Below are 17,225 nucleotides of genomic sequence, written 5' to 3'. Positions count from 1 at the left end.
TAAAGCCATAAGCATTCAGTCACAAGCAGGAGTCTGGTCATCCTGATATGGAATAAAGCCATAAGCATTCAGTCACAAGTAGGAGTCCGGTCATCCTGATATGGAGTAAAGCCATAAGCATTCAGTCACAAGCAGGAGTCTCGTCATCCTGATATGGAATAAAGCCATAAGCATTCAGTCATAAGTAGGAGTCCGGTCATCCTGATATGGAATAAAGCCATAAGCATTCTGTCACAAGCAGGAGTCTGGTCATCCTGATATGGAATAAAGCTATAAGCATTCAGTCACATGCAGGAGTCTGGTCATCCTGATATGGAATAAAGCCATAAGCATTCAGTGACATATAGGAGTCTGGTCATCCTGATATGGAATAAAGCCATAAGCATTCAGTCACAAGCAGGAGTCACCTCATCCTGATATGGAATAAAGCCATAAACATTCAGTCACAAACAGGAGTCTGGTCATCCTGATATGGAGTCAAGCCATAAGCATTCAGTCACAAGCAGGAGTCCCATCATCCTGATATGGAATAAAGCCATAAGCATATAGTCACAAGCAGAAGTCCCATCATCCTGATATGGAGTAAAGCCATAAGCATTCAGTCACAAGCAGGAGTCTGGTCATCTTGATATGGAATAAAGCCATAAGCATTCAGTCACAAGCAGGAGTCCCGTCATCCTGATATAGAGTCAAGCCATAAGCATTCAGTCACAAACAGGAGTCGCCTCACCCTGATATGGAATAAAGCCATAAGCATTCAGTCACAAGTAGGAGTCCCGTCATCCTGATATGGAATAAAGCCAAAAGCAGTCAGTCACAAGCAGGAGTCCGGTCATCCTGATATGGAGTAAAGACAATAAGCATTCAGTAACAAGCAGGAGTCCCGTCATCCTGATATGGAGTAAAGCCATAAGCATTCAGTCACAAGCAGGAGTCCGGTCATCCTGATATGGAATAAAGCCATAAGCATTCAGTCACAAGCAGGAGTCTGGTCATCCTGATATGGAATAAAGCCATAAGCATTCAGTCACAAGTAGGAGTCCGGTCATCCTGATATGGAGTAAAGCCATAAGCATTCAGTCACAAGCAGGAGTCTCGTCATCCTGATATGGAATAAAGCCATAAGCATTCAGTCATAAGTAGGAGTCCCATCATCCTGATATGTAATAAAGCCATAAGCATTCAGTCACATGCAGGAGTCCCATCATCCTGATATGGAATAAAGCCATAAGCATTCAGTCACATGCAGGAGTCCCATCATCCTGATATGGAATAAAGCCATAAGCATTCAGTCACAAACAGGAGTCGCCTCACCCTGATATGGAATAAAGCCATAAGCATTCAGTCACAAGTAGGAGTCCCGTCATCCTGATATGGAATAAAGCCAAAAGCAGTCAGTCACAAGCAGGAGTCCGGTCATCCTGATATGGAGTAAAGACAATAAGCATTCAGTAACAAGCAGGAGTCTAGTCATCCTGATATGGAGTAAAGCCAAAAGCATTCAGTCACAAGCAGGAGTCCAGTCATCCAGTGTGGTGAGGTGTCATGTCTGGTGTATTCGGCATGATACTTCAGTGACGGCAGCCACAAGAAGACACAATTTTTGTAGACGCACCGAATGACTGCTAGTGAACCCCAAGCATATATACATACAAAAGCATTCAGTCACATGAAGTCAGATTATGCTGATATAAGCCTTCACTCACCACCAGGACCAGTGAGGTGGCATAGTGGTTAGAGTGTCAGCCTTATTAACAGCACATCCTGGCTTCAATCCCAAAATGAGTCATACCTAAGATTTTAACATCATTTAACATATGGGCATGAGTGAATAAACATGAGATCTTTATGTAACTTCAAACGGATACCTGTACACGTCTTTAAAATGCCTGCAAAAAGGAAAATGTTGCGGAATTTTAATGATCTGGTGATCAACTCATGAGCATACAAGATGACAAGGAATTTGTGCATTCCCTCGCTCTGACTTTATTGATTTATTTGATTGGTGTTTAAGCCCTGTACTCAAGAATATTTCACAAAATACGACAGTAGTCGGCATTATGGTGGGACGAAACCAGGCAAAGCCCAGAGGAAAACCACAATCATCTGCAGGCTGTTGATAGACCTTTTCATTTACGACCGGAGATAAAGACTTTAATTCACAGTGACTGACCACATTGGTGAGAGGCTTCTAAGGCCACACTGACACGCTAACCACGGAGTCAGTCTAATATTTTGCTGAAAACTATTTTTGTTCCATCATTATGGTATGAATATCTGTAAAAATCAATGGGAAACTGTATCAAATATAACAAACAGTTTGTCAGGCACTTGCCAAAGGTCAATGGTTTACTCCAGGCATTCTGCTTTCCTCCATCCATAAAGCTTACTGTCATTGTAAGTTAACAATTCATTTGATTAATTATGCAGCCTTTCTTACTACTCCTGCTTAAATACAATTTGTTCCACCCACCATAATGCTGGCCGCCGTCGTATAAATGAAATATTCTTGAGTACAGCATAAAACACCAATGAAATAAATAAATACAATTTGGTAACATAATCAAATGCAGTCAGTATTCAATACTGTGCAATTCAAATACCGTGCACTTCAAATTTCTCAGCTTTAATGACATATCAAAATACATCCAGACTCAGCCCGGGGGAAACCCACGACCATCCGCAGGTTGCTGAGAGATCTTCCCATGTATGGCCGTAGAGGAAGCCAACATGGATCCTGTTTTAATACAGGTATGTCTAGATCTTGTTTAATGGCATTTAGAAGTGGGGAAACATTAAACATTGTTTTATGTCATAGTTAAATTTATGTGTTGATCTTTACTTCGAGCAGTATGACAGGCATAGAAAGTGTATGTCCGATAAGTCAGGCCATTAAACACTGTCTACAAAAACAGCAAAAAAAAAAAAAAATGCATCCAAGTAAATGCATTTGAAATTTTGAATTCTAAGGTATTCTAAGGTTTGTTTTTTTTTTTTTTTGACTCTATTGGGACCAGTGACATCACATAAGGTTTTTGCCACAACACAAGAGACATTTCATCATCCTAAGTGCATATACATATAGATGTATGAATTCATTCACTGAATGGACCTTAAACCATTTTAAACAAAATATGTGGATGTGCCAGCTACAGAAACTGGGTCACTACAGAAAACAGTAGAATTTGATGTTTTAAAATCTTTTAATCAAACTGGTCAGTGTTTAATGGCCTTTAAGTATAATCAACTGTTTTAGTGTTTTTTTTGTTTTGGATGTATTTAAGGCCAAGGTTTGTCCCTTGACCAGTTGTAAGTTGGGTGAACTAAGGTAAATTTTTGTCAGAAATTTCAATTTTAGGTTCAGTAGTTCAAAATGTTTTTCAAGGAAATGACAGATGGACAGGGAAAAATAGGACAACGTTTATGAAAATCCAAAAGGTTATTCCTAATGACAAAGTGTAACGTAGGCTTAGTAGGGCACTTTTCAAGAGATCCAGTGCTCATAGAAATTTATCCATGGTTTCTGTGAGGGGCCCAAGTGGGCAGCCTTCATTGGCTCCAGGTGGGCTCAGCATGGGTTCTGCATGGCCTAAACATGGGATTAATATGGTACCTACACGGTACCTATCTGGATGTAAAGATCGATGTGTGTAGACTTCCTTTGAATCGGTTATTGCTGTCAGCTTGATGCTTAACCAGCACTTGTTTTGCTGTCCTGCATACAAGGAAACTTCCACAACTTCCACAAACTGAAACTTTCCAGTTTTCTGCCCTACATTATCAACACCAAAACAGAAGTGAAATAATCATGTTTTCATAAAACACAAAGTTTTGCTATCCACTGATTTTACGAACCCTCAGCACTATAAAGTAAACAAGTGTGAGAGCCCATCTCCAACCAAGAATAAGCCTGACTACTGGATGATCCTGAAAAATTACATTTATCATGAAACACCTACTTTACAGTATGTTCTAAACCACTTCAGTAGCTGAAGTTAGACTTTAAAAATGGGACTTCTTGTTGCATCACTTGATACTCAGCACTAAGAGATTAGATCAAGGAAATAGGACTTGTTTACCCAGTGTCAGTATAATTTGACAGGGTGAGGTGTGAGCATAATGTGCCTGGGTGGGGTGTTAGCTCACCTTGGTGCAGATACTACAGCTGTTCAGCTTTTTTCAGCCCTTAATTCTCTCCCACCAATTACTTGTTTCTTTTTTCTTTGTTTTGGAGTTTATTTATTTATTGTTTATTTTATTTTTGTATTTATTTATTTATTATTTCATACAAGTAAAATAGGAGCCCCAAAAGCAACTGACAGTCTAAACATTTGCTGATATTTTAATTACCGTACTACTCATGCTTATACATGCCCTGGGCTATGTTAGATGTGTAAAAAAGATGTACATGTCTTCAATATCGAGTTTAAATAATTTTGTGTTCGAGCTTGTACAGCTTGTAACATGTCCTAGCGGATGATTAGTGTTAAATGGAAATACAAAAAAAAAACCACCACAAGAGATTCAAAATTACCAACTAGACTGCTGTTTTAAATTTATTGAGACTGCCAGTAACCCGTCCAACATTCACATAAGGGCAGGATGCTTTTCGTTGTTCATGCTGTTGTTGTAAAGTGGATATCGTAATGTAACTTTCCTGAGATCATGCAGTTACCATACTTTTTTTTGCCATGAATACGTCTGATAAATTTATTACAAATCAAACTGATATAGGCGCTGAGTGAAAGATTAAAATGTTCTGAAACGTTTAAAACGCGCAAAATACCGGTACAAAAAAAATTGGGTCTTGGACCAATCGGACAGTGATACTCACTCAACCCGCGCTTCTCCATAATTTTCAGAAGTTATGTCCAATCAAAAGCTCCCATACAAAAGCTACCTGACTGTTAGCAAAATGTAAAAGAATGAACCAAACCGCAACATAAAAACATTCCAGGTATAGCAAATATACAACTTCGCAGCATGAACACATACATTTTCACGGCAGCAAAAACTGACCAAAAATGCAGAATTAACACATATTCAGCGTTATTTCTTCCACTCAAACCACCGGTACTGAAAATATTTAATGATTTAACAAAATTAATGCACCGGCAGATCTATGCAAAGCTATTCAATTAACCTCAAAGCGTTCATAACTACGTTTTCAAAATTTTAAAATCAAGTTACAATAAAATGCTGGTAAAATGCATAACGAAATACTCCAGATAAATACCCAGAATGAGTACTAAAGACGGATAAACGAAAAGTTATAGGATCTTTAAAGCTCGTGAAGGTCCTGTTTCCTTCAACAATTTTAACTTGAAACCAGTTTCGTTAAAATCTGCACGAAAGATGATCAATAAAATCATGTAAAGTACTCAAAGTCCGTCATACTACACTACATCATGATTTATGTATCAATTAATTAATTAGTATCCCATACAATTAAGTTTGACAGACGTCGGGGTAATAAATGAGAGTGTCAAAGTGAAACAAGAAATATCGTTTCTTTTAAGGCATACTCCAATATTGACACACGTTTGACCGGTTAATTCATGTTAAACGTTGGCCTTAAAGGATGGAAGTAATCGCGGCCATTTCACAATCTGATAACGTTCCATGCATGGAGTTGACAACGGGTTTGTTTACAAATGGCCGCCAACGTCGCTAGTTCTAGTAAATAGAATATTAATAATTATTGGTTGCTCGTTTTTAGTCCCATAATATAATTGGCTTAAACTGGCGCGTTCTGGAACAGAATTAACCCCCTCCCAGAGGTATATAAGGGCCCTCGGCCTGAAATCGGCGTCACTTCAGCCTTGACAAGCTAAGGACTCACGTCGCTGTTGACAGCAAATTGGAACAATTCTCCTGTCTCTTGAGCAATCAAACGCAACAAATTCTCCTCGTTACTCTTCGAATTTCAGTTTTTAATTCCTTTACCCAATCTCTCACCTTCCTTTATTTCTTTACAGCTTAATTCCCGCTTGTAGGCTCCTATTAAAATAGGTGAGAGTTTTGCCTGTATATTCTTTTCGCCATTGCAACAAAATTATGGTTTATAACTTTTATGACGTCACACCGTGACGTAGGTCAACAAAACGTAATCAAATTTTGTGCCCTTTTGAACACAACACGACCAACGTTTGCTTTCAAACATATAAGTAATTAACCGTACTGGTTTCTAAGTAATGGATTTTTTAATACTATATTTTTCACAGGACAAATGGCCCAGCAGTCCTCTGCAGGGATCTTGTCCTGCTTTGCTTTTATTTTCTTCATCTGTCGTCATTGGAAAGGTAACTTTAAATGTAGGCCTATCCTAAAATAACCCGTTTTTTTTTTCAAATATCATCGTCTTGTCCTTCAGTTCATTTTGTTTTGTGTGAAAACTTAAATCTTCCATTTTGTCGTCAGCCAAAAAGAAGTCCAAGAAAGACAAGAAGAAGAAAACAAGCAGACTATCCCGATGCTGTTGGTCATCAGGAGATGGAGCAGGTAAGTAAAACTTATTAGTTTATGAGGTTAATTACCATATATTATCAGTAATTTAAAATTGTGAAACTTAACAGTATCCACTAATTAAAACCTTATTTTTTTGTTTTAAACAGACATCCTCATCTTCACCACTATTTCCCTTCCCTCAACCCCACCTCACCCAAACCCTGTCCCTAACTCCTCTTCCCACCCCATCCCTTCTCCTGAACCTGCCCCCCTCCCTCCTTCCCCAACTCCCCCTTACCCCAACCCACTTAGCTCCTCTTCCCCACCAGCCTATTCTCCTGACCTCATTTGTTCCACGGTCCCTTCTCCTGACCTCACCCCTTCTCCTGACCAAACTCCTCCCATCCTCTCTGCTGACGTCACTATTTGCCCTGTCCCATCTCCTGATCTCACCTCTTCCCCAATCCCTTCTCCTGACCACATCCCTTGCCCTGTCCCTTCCCTTGACCTCACCCTTTTCCACTTCTCTTCTGAACTCACTCCTTCCCATGTCCTTATTCCTGACCTCACCCTTTGCCCTGTCCCTTCTCCTGATATCACACCTTCCCCTGTCCCTTCTCCTGAACTGACCCTTTCCCATGTCCCTATTCCTGACCTCACCATTTCCCCTGTCCCTTCTCCTGACCTAGCCCCTTCTCTCATTTCTATTCCTGACACCTCTTCTCCTGATCCCATCCCTTTTTCTGCCCCTTCTCCTCACCTCATCCCTTCCCCAATACCTATCCCTGACCTCACCCCTTCCCCTGTCCCTTCTCCTCACCTCGTCCCTTCCCCACTCCCTATGCCTGATATCACCTCTTCCCCCATCCCTTCTCCTGTCCTCACCCCTTCCCCTGTCCCTTCTGCTGACTTCACCCCTCCCTCCATCCCTTTTGTCTCTCCTGGGCCAATCCCTGACCTCTCCCACTCTGCTGAACCAGCTTCCTCTCCTCCTCACACCAGGAAGAAGACATCACAGAAGAAACACAAGAAGAAGAAAAAGAGTAAGTTAATTTAAGTCAAAATTTCTAATACTTTGACATGTGTTTGTAAAGCTCATGGATTGATTTCTTCACAGATACTTTTTTTCTTTCATTTCAGACAAACAGTCAGCTACCACCCCTTCTCCTGACTCCACCTTTACCTTTACCCCATTTCACAACCTTACCTCTTCCCATACCCCTTCACCTGACCCCAACCTTTCTCCCATCCCTTCTCCTGACCCCACTCCTTCTCCTGACCTTACCCCTTTCCATATCCCTTCTCCTGTCCCCACCCTTTCTCTTAAACCCACTTCTTCTCCTGACCTTACCCCTATCCATATCCCTTCTCCTGTCCCCATCCCTTCTCCTGTCTCCATCCCTTATCTTGAACCCACTCTTTCTCCTGACCTTACCCCTATCCATATCCCTTCTCCTGTTCCCATCCCTTCTCCCGTTTCCATCCCTTCTCTTGAACCCACTCTTTCTCCTGACCTTACCCCTATCCATATCCCTTCTCCTGTCCCCATCCCTTCTCCGGTCCCCATCCCTTCTCCTGGCCCCACTCCTTCTTTTGACCTCACCCCTTTCCAAATCCCTTCTCCTGACCCCACTACTTCGCCTGACCTCACCCCTTTCCAAATCCCTTCTCCTGACCCCACTACTTTGCCTGACCTCACCCCTTTCCATATCCCTTCTCCTGTCTCCATCTCTTCTCTTGTCCCCACCCCATTTCCTGACCTCACCCTATCTCCTCACTCCACCCCTTCTCCTCATTCCACCCCTCTTAGGCCCTCCACTTCCCCCACTACAACCCTTCCAGGAATTATAAGAACATCATCAGACACCACAACAAAGATGTCAAAGAAGAAGAAACGAAAAAGGAAAAAGCAAAGTAAGTTTATTTAAACCAACAAATTTAACTTGGTAATACTGGTACATCTGTTCACCTGTCTTTTCACTCATTTTTCCCCATTTCATTGCAGACACCACATTCCACCCACAGGACATTGATCCCAGGCCAGAAGGAAAACGACCACAACATTTTCCACTGAACTCTGTACAAGGAGATTTTTCTCAAGGTAAGATCCCGCAAACGCGCCAGTCCTCGTGTTTCCCAAATACGCAGTGCTGCAGTATCGCGTTTGTGGCAGCATTACGCGCACGTCTTTTCCCCCCTGCGTTCTGGGACCGAGAGGCGGTCAATCGTGCCGTTTTGATGGGAGATGAGATTCATACGCGACGCGTCATGGAGCTTGGCCGCCATCTCACAGGGGAGACGCGCCTCTGTTTCGAGGAAATGGACAATTTGCTTTGGATTGATAACACTTTCTTGAAGGTAAGCTTTAACAATACAGTCTTTTATGGCTCTTTTGGTATGTCTCCAACATTAGCACAAGAATTTGGTACAGTAACTTTTGCTCATGCCTTAAGTCTTTCTCTTTCAGATCCATTTCATGCTGCACTTTTAACTGCTGGAAACCTCACCACCTCCATTATTCGTGGGGAATCTGGTATTTACTTTTTTGACAGCCACAGCAGGGACAAAGATGGACAGGTTGCTGAATGCGGGACAGCCATTCTCGCACATTTTAAGGATATCGCGCATTTTTATGACTACATAACCCAAAAGGAAAGGGCTAGTACTATCTACAACATTGTTGGTTTTAAAGTAACAATTGATAATTACTAAGGTAATTTCTAGTATTACATTGATTAAATGCTTTAAAGCACTTGTAGAACAAAAACATTATTTTAATCACTATTTTCTTTGTAAATTTCAGATAAATATACGTTGATTGATGCCGAGAAGAGAGACTTTCTGCACAAACTTATTAATTTAATTAATGCTTATTGCACAAAATAAAATTATTTTTGACACAAGGTGTTTTGTTCTTTGTTTATATATATAATGAATTTAATTCACTGTTTTTTGTCCCTAAGGTTCTATTAATAAAAAGCAAATGAAAATACATGTATTTTCAGTGTCTTTCATTTTTTCCTATTAAACTTAAGTTAAAATGTTACAATAAAAAAATTTGAGAAATTTTGTGTTGGTTGTTTTTCAGTGCAGAGCTTCAAATCATGCTCTTAATATAAATACATGTAGCTGTTTTACATTTTAACTGTGGTTTGCTGGTATAATGTAAAAGACATTTTTAGTTTTCAACCTTAAATTTCTAGTTTCTTTCTTTCCAGGGGTTAACATGTACTCTCAGTTTTGATTTCTTACAGGTTTAAAAAATCATACTATTTTCACTTTTGGCCGTTCGACTTTTTGGCACATGAAATTTTACCTATCAATGTTTTCGGCACGCTTTTCTTAACAGTTTTACAAATAAACTAGGTGTGTATTCTATACCTACAGCCCTTTCTTTATGACTTTGTTCTGGTTGTTTTTTGTTTTGTTTTTCATGTCGATGTGATTAAACTTTGATTGTGGTTGATTAATGCAGTGACATTGTTTTTTGGGGTTTTTTTTGTTTTTTTTGGTATCATTGCAAATTGGTTGGTTTGAGAAATGACCGATTGATTGTTGTTTAACCAACTATTGCTTGTGTGAAATACAAATATGCAACTGTTCATCAACTATGTTCAATTTCACATCCAGCCACACAATCATAGTCAACTGCTTATTTTTATCAAGGGCCCACAAAAGGTTTAGAAAGCGGTCGCTCTTCTAGATTTGTCAGTAACCTCTGATTTATCAACCACATGATTACTTAATTTATGTACTCATTTGATTGGTGTTACCTAAGAATCACTCAATTCCACAATGGGCAAGTGTTATGAGCAGGGTATCCTGAGTATGCGAGGAAAAGCAATGAATAACTTTGCAAGTTATTGGCAAGTTCTCTCACATACTCAAAAATATTTATGGGTGAAGTAAATCAGAATGGCTGTGATAAATGTGCCAGTAACCCTCCATTGGTTCCTTATATTGGAGGGAGGCAAGTAGTCTCTAGCTCACTTTATGCAAGATCACACAAAGGACCATCGTCAGCTACTTGTTGCTATGATTTATTTATTTGATTGGTGTTTTACACTATACTCAAGAATATTTCACTTATATGACGGCGACCAGCATAATGGTGGGATGAAACCCACAACCGTCTGCTGGATACTGACAGACCTTACCACGTATGGCCGAGAGGAAGCTAGCATGATCTCTTGGGCCAATGCATGTTGGCATGCTAACCACCCCGGCAACAGAGGCCCCGCTTGTTGCTGTGAAGTCCTCAAGAAAAATAATGACTGGGAAATCTTGAAAATAACAGTGTTAAGTTCAGCAGTCTTGATTAATATGGTGTAGACCCAAATCTATTATAATGTTAACACACAAATATAAACATTTAAATAATGGGTCAGAGAAGGAACAAAATACATCAAATATATAAGAGGAATATGCCCTGTGTGAGTTGGGCATTGCGTCTGCAATGAGTTTGCGCTATAAATATGTCAGCATTAGACACTGTTGTGATATGACCAAAATAGTGTTGAAAACAATGTTAAACCCCAATCAAGCAAACATTCACTCTGCATGGGGCAGGCCATGCTGATATGGAGTAAAGCCAGAAACATTCAGGCAGGGGTAATGTCATTCTGACGTTCTAATATAGTGTAAAGCCATAAACAGTAAGGAGTAAGAGTAACAGTTTGCACCAAGGATAAGGGAATAGACCAACAGCTGGTCAACCGTATATATGTGACTGGGAGGAGTTTGGTGTCTGCCATCTTTGGTGTGGTGTTCGATTGAGGTAACACGACATTTTGTTTGCATGCAGAAGGTCTATTACTTCTATTAAGAAGATAACATTATGGTATGAGTGAAAGTGAGTGCTTGGGGTTTAGCGTCGTACCTAACGTTTTTTCAGTCGTATGACGACAGAGTCCTTAGAGTGCATGTAATGTTCCGCCTTGTTGCAACACGGATTTCCACTGCTCTTTTATATATTGCTGCTTCACAGACACAACTAATGGAAGACAAGTAAGCCATTATACTGATATGGGTCAACCCGTCATTGCACTATCCCCTTACTGTTGAGCCCCGAGTTCGGAAGTTACAACCTCTTTTTTAGGTGTCACCCAACACAGGATTGATCCTGGATCTACCCAGCCTGAAGCAGACCATTATGATATGACCAAAGCATCTTTACTGCTAAACCATATTCGCACAATCCTTTAATATCTGACAGAGTGCTTCTGGTATACTTGGATATTTCTAGTTTGTTATTCATGAAGTAATGCAAATTGGTATTTGACAGATGGAGATTAATCTGTATTGATTATTATGTGTGATTATTCAGTTATTCATACATTATCATGACATGATTGGCACTTTTGCTGCAAGAAGACACTGTATATGTACACACATCTAAAGACTCGTTATTGCCATATGTTTGAAAAATTGTTAATCCCCAAGCACATGATGGAGTGGTCACATGTTGCACTGGTAATGCGGCTTTCAGCTGACTTATTTTACAGGATTGAAAATACCATTAAGTAGCATCATGTGATGTAAGATTTGCATGAGTCTAAATCAGTGTCAGTTTTCTGGGTCTAGTTAATTGTTTTAATCTGAATGGATACAGTCTAAGTTCGCCTCAGTCGGACTAAAGGGGGGGATAACTATGAAACGAGAAGGGAGGCCACTCCCGTAACAACTGCACTGGCTAGGGAAATGGCGGCTGCTTGAAACATGTAAAGTCTTGTTCCCGTTCGGTGAAAGCGCTGAAAATGAAGTCTGTTTGCCTTGTAAAGTTGTCAATAGTTTGTAAGTATTTACAACTGACACTCATTTTTTTCGCTCATTCTAGTAAAATGCTTCACATATGTTGAAAAGAAAATGTGCAGCTCTTTGAGGTTCGTTAAGACACACACGGTGACAACTGTCATCTAAACAGCTAAAAGAACGTACGCTTAATAATTTGCGGATGACAAAGGTTTAGTTAACCCACTGAACTGACTTTCTTAGAACTTTGCCAAGACTGTATGGATGATTAGAAATATTCATGTTGACTACGATTTGACTATCCGTATTGAGAAACTTGTACAGCAACAACAACAACAACAACATTGCAGTCACCAGCCCGACTACTGTTGTAATGATGAGTTATATTTACTGATAGATGAGACTACTGGCCATCCGTTCGCAATATCAAAAGTTTACTGCTGATCTCTTGGCTAAAATACGAAAGTTAATGGATGTAATGAGGAACTGTCCTGCATTTTATTTTATCCAGTATCGTATGATACATTAATGCTTTGTGCAATTCCGGGTCACAGTAGTTCAGTAGAATGTTGCTATTTTCAATAATTTCTGATATTTGAGTTTAATCATTGAACTAATGATGGGGTGAAACTGAATTGAAACAGAATCCAAAACCGGGTGTTAAGACTACTTGAATGTTGTTGAACTACATGTAGCTCATGTTGATTTTATTGTTTGCTTTTAGGGTAGAGTGGAAACTGTAACAAAGCCAACATGAAGTTAAACCTTGAAGTCCTGGCTTCAACAAGTATCAAACGAAAGAAACCATGGCCAAAGTTTGCTTGGCTGGGAGAGGTAAGCTTGAAACATTTTATGGTAAATGTAAGGTTATGAAGTGATAAACACATTCTTATACAGTAGCCAGTACAAGTTGTATACAAATGAATGACAGTACTGTGTGTGGGCAGGTATGAATGCTATACAGATCCTCAGTTTTTGCCATCTAGAAAGCTTAGATTTAAATTATACCTGCATTTTGATATCAGGATGTTAATGGGAAACTCTCATGGTGCTATTAGTGTTAATAGAAGAAAATGCTTAGTTAAATGTCTGCATCTATGCCACGCTTTAGATTGTGATGGAAGTTGTAGTGTGCGCACAGGGAGGGCAGAGAAAACTTAGCTTTGACATTACTATAATTTGAAGTAGAAAATCCTATGGTTTTTGATCATGGAAGCTTATTAAATCAATCAGAAATTGTGTAACTGTGATATTTTTTTGACCAAAATGAAATATTTGACTTTTAGGAGAAAGAGAGTCTGTTTCTACTGGACAGAAATCGCCTCAGTGTGCTGTACCTGCCTTCTGGGAAGACAACTCGCAAAATACCAAAGTTATCTCCCCTTTTGCCACAGATTGTCTGTCTCTCCACTACATCCAATGGTAATGAGTGAATATCTTGTTCCTAACTAACCAATGTTGAATTGTGAAAGAAAGCTGAAGACACTATCCATTCTATAGTTATAATAGATCATTTGAATTGTGTGAAGAACTATGTTTGAGGACCTCTCTGTGTGTCTCTCCTTGAGTCAAGGAATGGCTATACATCAGGAAACACCAATCAAATAAACAGGATATTCCACTGTGAAGGTTGAATACTATACATATTGCTGAAGTTAGAGATGGAAATGATTACACACAAGATTTATGACTTATTATATTTTGATAATATTAATGTTTTTATGTTGAATACTTGAGCTGTACGACTTCAAAGACTTTAACATTTACAATATGATGCTTGACATCTTGTATGATTTCATGTACTTTTTTTAAAGCTGACTATACTTGTATTGTGACATCATTCGGTTGAGCTCAGACTGAAACACTATGAAAGAAAATGCTTCTTTCGGATATCATGGCATCGAGGTGTGAAATATCAAAAGTGACATCTAATCTTACATGGGAAATAACAATTTTTTCAGTGGAGGAAATCCTAACTTTTAATCTATATAGGAATAAAAAAATATACTTTTCCCAGCTTGTTTCTTAAGTTGTATGTAATGGTATGTATGATCAACCTGTGGATCCTACGATAGCTGTGTGAAACAGCACCAGGTTGCCCTTGGAGGATCACTTGTGCATGTAGTTGTGACTATGAAGGTTCATACAGGTACATGTACTTGGAGAAGTCACTTACTTTCTTCTGCTAACGAACGTGGTCATTATCCAGAAAAAATGCCAATACATTAACCAGTGATGTCATATGTTCTAAACTAGCTTCTACTGGTTTATCTACATCATCTAATGACAGGTTTGCCTGGTACCCGGTTAACGGCACTGTTTTTATCTGTGCTCTGCACAGATACAGCTATTAACCTTTGTAATAGTCACAAGCACAGCATTAATCACTAACCAAATAAATGAATAATGAAACAAGAAAATACAGTATTTAACCTAAAATTTTGTCCATGACTTAACATGTTATTCATTTCTTACTCTGTGTGCTGCACTAGCACGCTAACCAACTGGGCCACAGAGGCCCCAGGTTGGGTTTAAAGGTAGGGTCATATCCTACAGGGTAATCACATGTTTCAGCATCAAAAGTAATACCTTGTGACTTTTTAGGGGACAAAATTTTAGGTCAAACAAAGTGAGTATAATTTTGTGTGTGTAGGTCATTTCCTGGTTTGCTTGCTGGTGTCTGGAGATGTTGCTATCTGGCACAAAGACTTGGACATGCTGAAGATAATACCTGGCTTATTAGATCATATTCCTCTGGCAGATTTCAGAACAGGTGAGACAGATGTAGAATATGTGTTCTGGTGAAGACACGTAACAGAAATTCATACATGTACTGTAGACAACATGTCCAAAGTTATTAAAATTTGTTGGTAACATCAGTAACATTAAACCTTATAGCAGTCACATCAGTTCAAATAGTACGGAGTACTACACAATATGGCACCAAAAATAATTATGTTTAGCGGTGAAAGTATTCACAATGACAATGTCGTACGGATAATTTTGTTGTCTTACATTGAACTTAAACTCAATGCCTGTATATGGTTTGTAAACTAATGATCATACTTTCTTTTAACAGTGCATGCAGTGGTTAACCTCTCCTGTGACTGTAGTAAGCTAATTGTTGTCTTCAACCATCGGCTGTACTATGTTTGGGAGAAAGATCCTCGGCAGAATGTCTTGACAACTAGAGAGGAGGATCTCCAAGGTGTATGGTCAACAGTGGTTGCCCCTGACAACATTCCCCTCCCCTATCCAGGCCAAAGAGAGGCTAGCAGTCATCTTGTATTCTACAAAAATAAGGTGTGGAAAGGATAAGCTGGTTCAAATTGAAACCTGGGTCGATGTCAAATTTCAGAAAATTTAAACACAGAATATTACAATAAATACATCGAAGCTTGAGTGAAAATCTAAAACTATAGTAAGTAAAGTTTTGAAAGTTTGATAGCTTTTCCTAGATGCAACCTACTAGACAAAATGCTATATACACATGTATACCATTTAAGCATGATCATTTTGCAGATTTAAATATTCTGAAATGAAATTTTGTTTGACAGTCAATTTAAGCATTAACTTGTTCATGTGGTTAAATTCTTTAAATTTACGTGTCGGTTATTTAAAAGGTATCAAGACATTTATGTATGTATACTGTGCCATGTTTCAGGTATTGGGGAGCTGTTGTCAGAATTCAGTGGTATTCACAAGTGAAGACAAACTCTGTGTGTCCACTGTGCTTGTCAGATTCCCAGACAGCTCAGCATATAACAGGCAAGTTGGCAAATTAAATGTAATAGTTGAGGTGGTGTTAGAGAGTATAGTGTACAGGTTATGGGAATGATCTCTATCTAGACTCTCTGTATTAGAGACTTCTGGAATGGTTTAGAGCACACTAGGCTAAAACCTTCTCAGTGGTATGTCTGCTAGGGCTTTGCTTGGGGACTGAATGCGTAATGTTTGAGAACTTGTAAAAATATAAAGCCCTGCATAGAGCATAATTCCATGCTGGTGACTATATAGTCCAGCAGGAAAATTTCACTTACCCTTTCCTACTGAAGTTCATCATAGTGATTGATGTATGCTGAGTCTCCAAGTCATTTGGCTTGTAGAAGTGTCAAAACAAGTACCACTAAACCATCTTTTAACAGTAATCCAGCTGCTTTAGGCTCGTAGTTGTACGTGTGTTCAATAAAAATAGTGAAGTGGAGGCATCACCACATAGATGTAAATGTAAAACGTTTCACAAAGGAGTGAAATGGAAAACTTATGACGTGGTGATGATGCCACTTCATAATTAGTAATCCAACTGTTTGAACTTTTGATTTGAACAAGTCAAACCAATGTCTGCAATGTTTTGGACCGTTTCATCAAGGATAGCTGTTTTTTAAGATAAATTGTTGACAGTGAAAAATTTTATGGAAAGAGCTTCCTTATCTTTGAAAGCAAAAGAGAAAAAAACTTTTTAGAATACAAATTCTCACTGACTGGAGTCCTGTGGGGAAGAAATCTTGTGCCCCTGCATACATATCTGTCTTTCAGTTAGACAACAAGCCAGTACCTTGCTGGAATTTTGAATTGAAAACATGGCAGATAACATCTTTGGGAGGCATTTAGAAGTTAAGTTGGATAACATAACAAGATAAATGGATAACAACTTCTGTTTATTTGGAAGCCACGTTTCGGTATAGATACCAATACCATTATCAAGCAGAGTAGCATAATAGCTTATTAGCTGATGTTTTACAGATGTTTGTTTGACTTGTTTGACTCGAATCCAAAATTTTAATGGCTGGATAACAATTGGAAGATGGATTAACAATGCAGGTTTGACATTTCTACCCACTGGTTGACATGGAGAACCAGTGAATTGCAAATGTTAGGACTTGCTCAAATTATGTAAAATTTCCTTGCCGATACATTATTGAGAAAGCAGTATATGATACCATAATATCCTGCTGCTGTAAGCCAACAATAAAGTGGGTGAACGCTTAGTAAATGTAATAATGTAATAACATTGTGTAATACTTTGT

General features: G+C 39.0%; 2 protein-coding genes across 5 annotated transcripts in view; both read left to right on the top strand.

The window, feature by feature from the left end:
• Nucleotides 1-6,140: 6,140 nt before the first annotated feature.
• On the top strand, nucleotides 6,141-9,396 carry LOC135471779 (cell surface glycoprotein 1-like). Its single transcript, XM_064751115.1, has 5 exons — nucleotides 6,141-6,302; nucleotides 6,421-6,501; nucleotides 6,615-7,490; nucleotides 7,588-8,361; nucleotides 8,453-9,396. Exons 1-5 carry the CDS (start codon nucleotides 6,230-6,232, stop codon nucleotides 9,157-9,159), a joined length of 2,511 nt encoding a protein of 836 aa, XP_064607185.1. The 5' UTR covers nucleotides 6,141-6,229; the 3' UTR covers nucleotides 9,160-9,396.
• The window catches only part of LOC135471778 (ciliogenesis and planar polarity effector 1-like), a 64,243-nt gene continuing 55,392 nt past the window's right edge, over nucleotides 8,375-17,225 (top strand). For 3 of the 4 annotated variants that reach the window (XM_064751112.1, XM_064751113.1, XM_064751110.1), the window contains exons 1-6: nucleotides 8,375-8,548; nucleotides 12,923-13,032; nucleotides 13,485-13,620; nucleotides 14,852-14,971; nucleotides 15,278-15,501; nucleotides 15,863-15,966. In XM_064751112.1, the coding sequence (XP_064607182.1) occupies nucleotides 12,952-13,032; nucleotides 13,485-13,620; nucleotides 14,852-14,971; nucleotides 15,278-15,501; nucleotides 15,863-15,966 (665 nt within the window). In that variant the 5' untranslated portion in view covers nucleotides 8,375-8,548; nucleotides 12,923-12,951. Of the gene's footprint in view, nucleotides 8,549-12,142; nucleotides 12,241-12,922; nucleotides 13,033-13,484; nucleotides 13,621-14,851; nucleotides 14,972-15,277; nucleotides 15,502-15,862; nucleotides 15,967-17,225 lie in introns of those variants that run through there. The other variant, XM_064751111.1, reaches the window with a different exon arrangement.

This window comes from Liolophura sinensis, chromosome 7, assembly GCF_032854445.1.
Source record: "Liolophura sinensis isolate JHLJ2023 chromosome 7, CUHK_Ljap_v2, whole genome shotgun sequence".
Taxonomy (NCBI): domain Eukaryota; kingdom Metazoa; phylum Mollusca; class Polyplacophora; order Chitonida; family Chitonidae; genus Liolophura; species Liolophura sinensis.
This window is presented reverse-complemented; position numbering and strand designations above follow the sequence as displayed.

Coding starts and splice junctions, on each gene's coding strand:
- LOC135471779 (XM_064751115.1), top strand. CDS start 6,230: ATGGCCCAGCAGTCCTCTGCAGGGATCTTGTCCTGCTTTGCTTTTATT. Junction 6,502..6,614: donor GTCATCAGGAGATGGAGCAG/GTAAGTAAAACT, acceptor TGTTTTAAACAG/ACATCCTCATCTTCACCACT. Junction 7,491..7,587: donor ACACAAGAAGAAGAAAAAGA/GTAAGTTAATTT, acceptor CTTTCATTTCAG/ACAAACAGTCAGCTACCACC.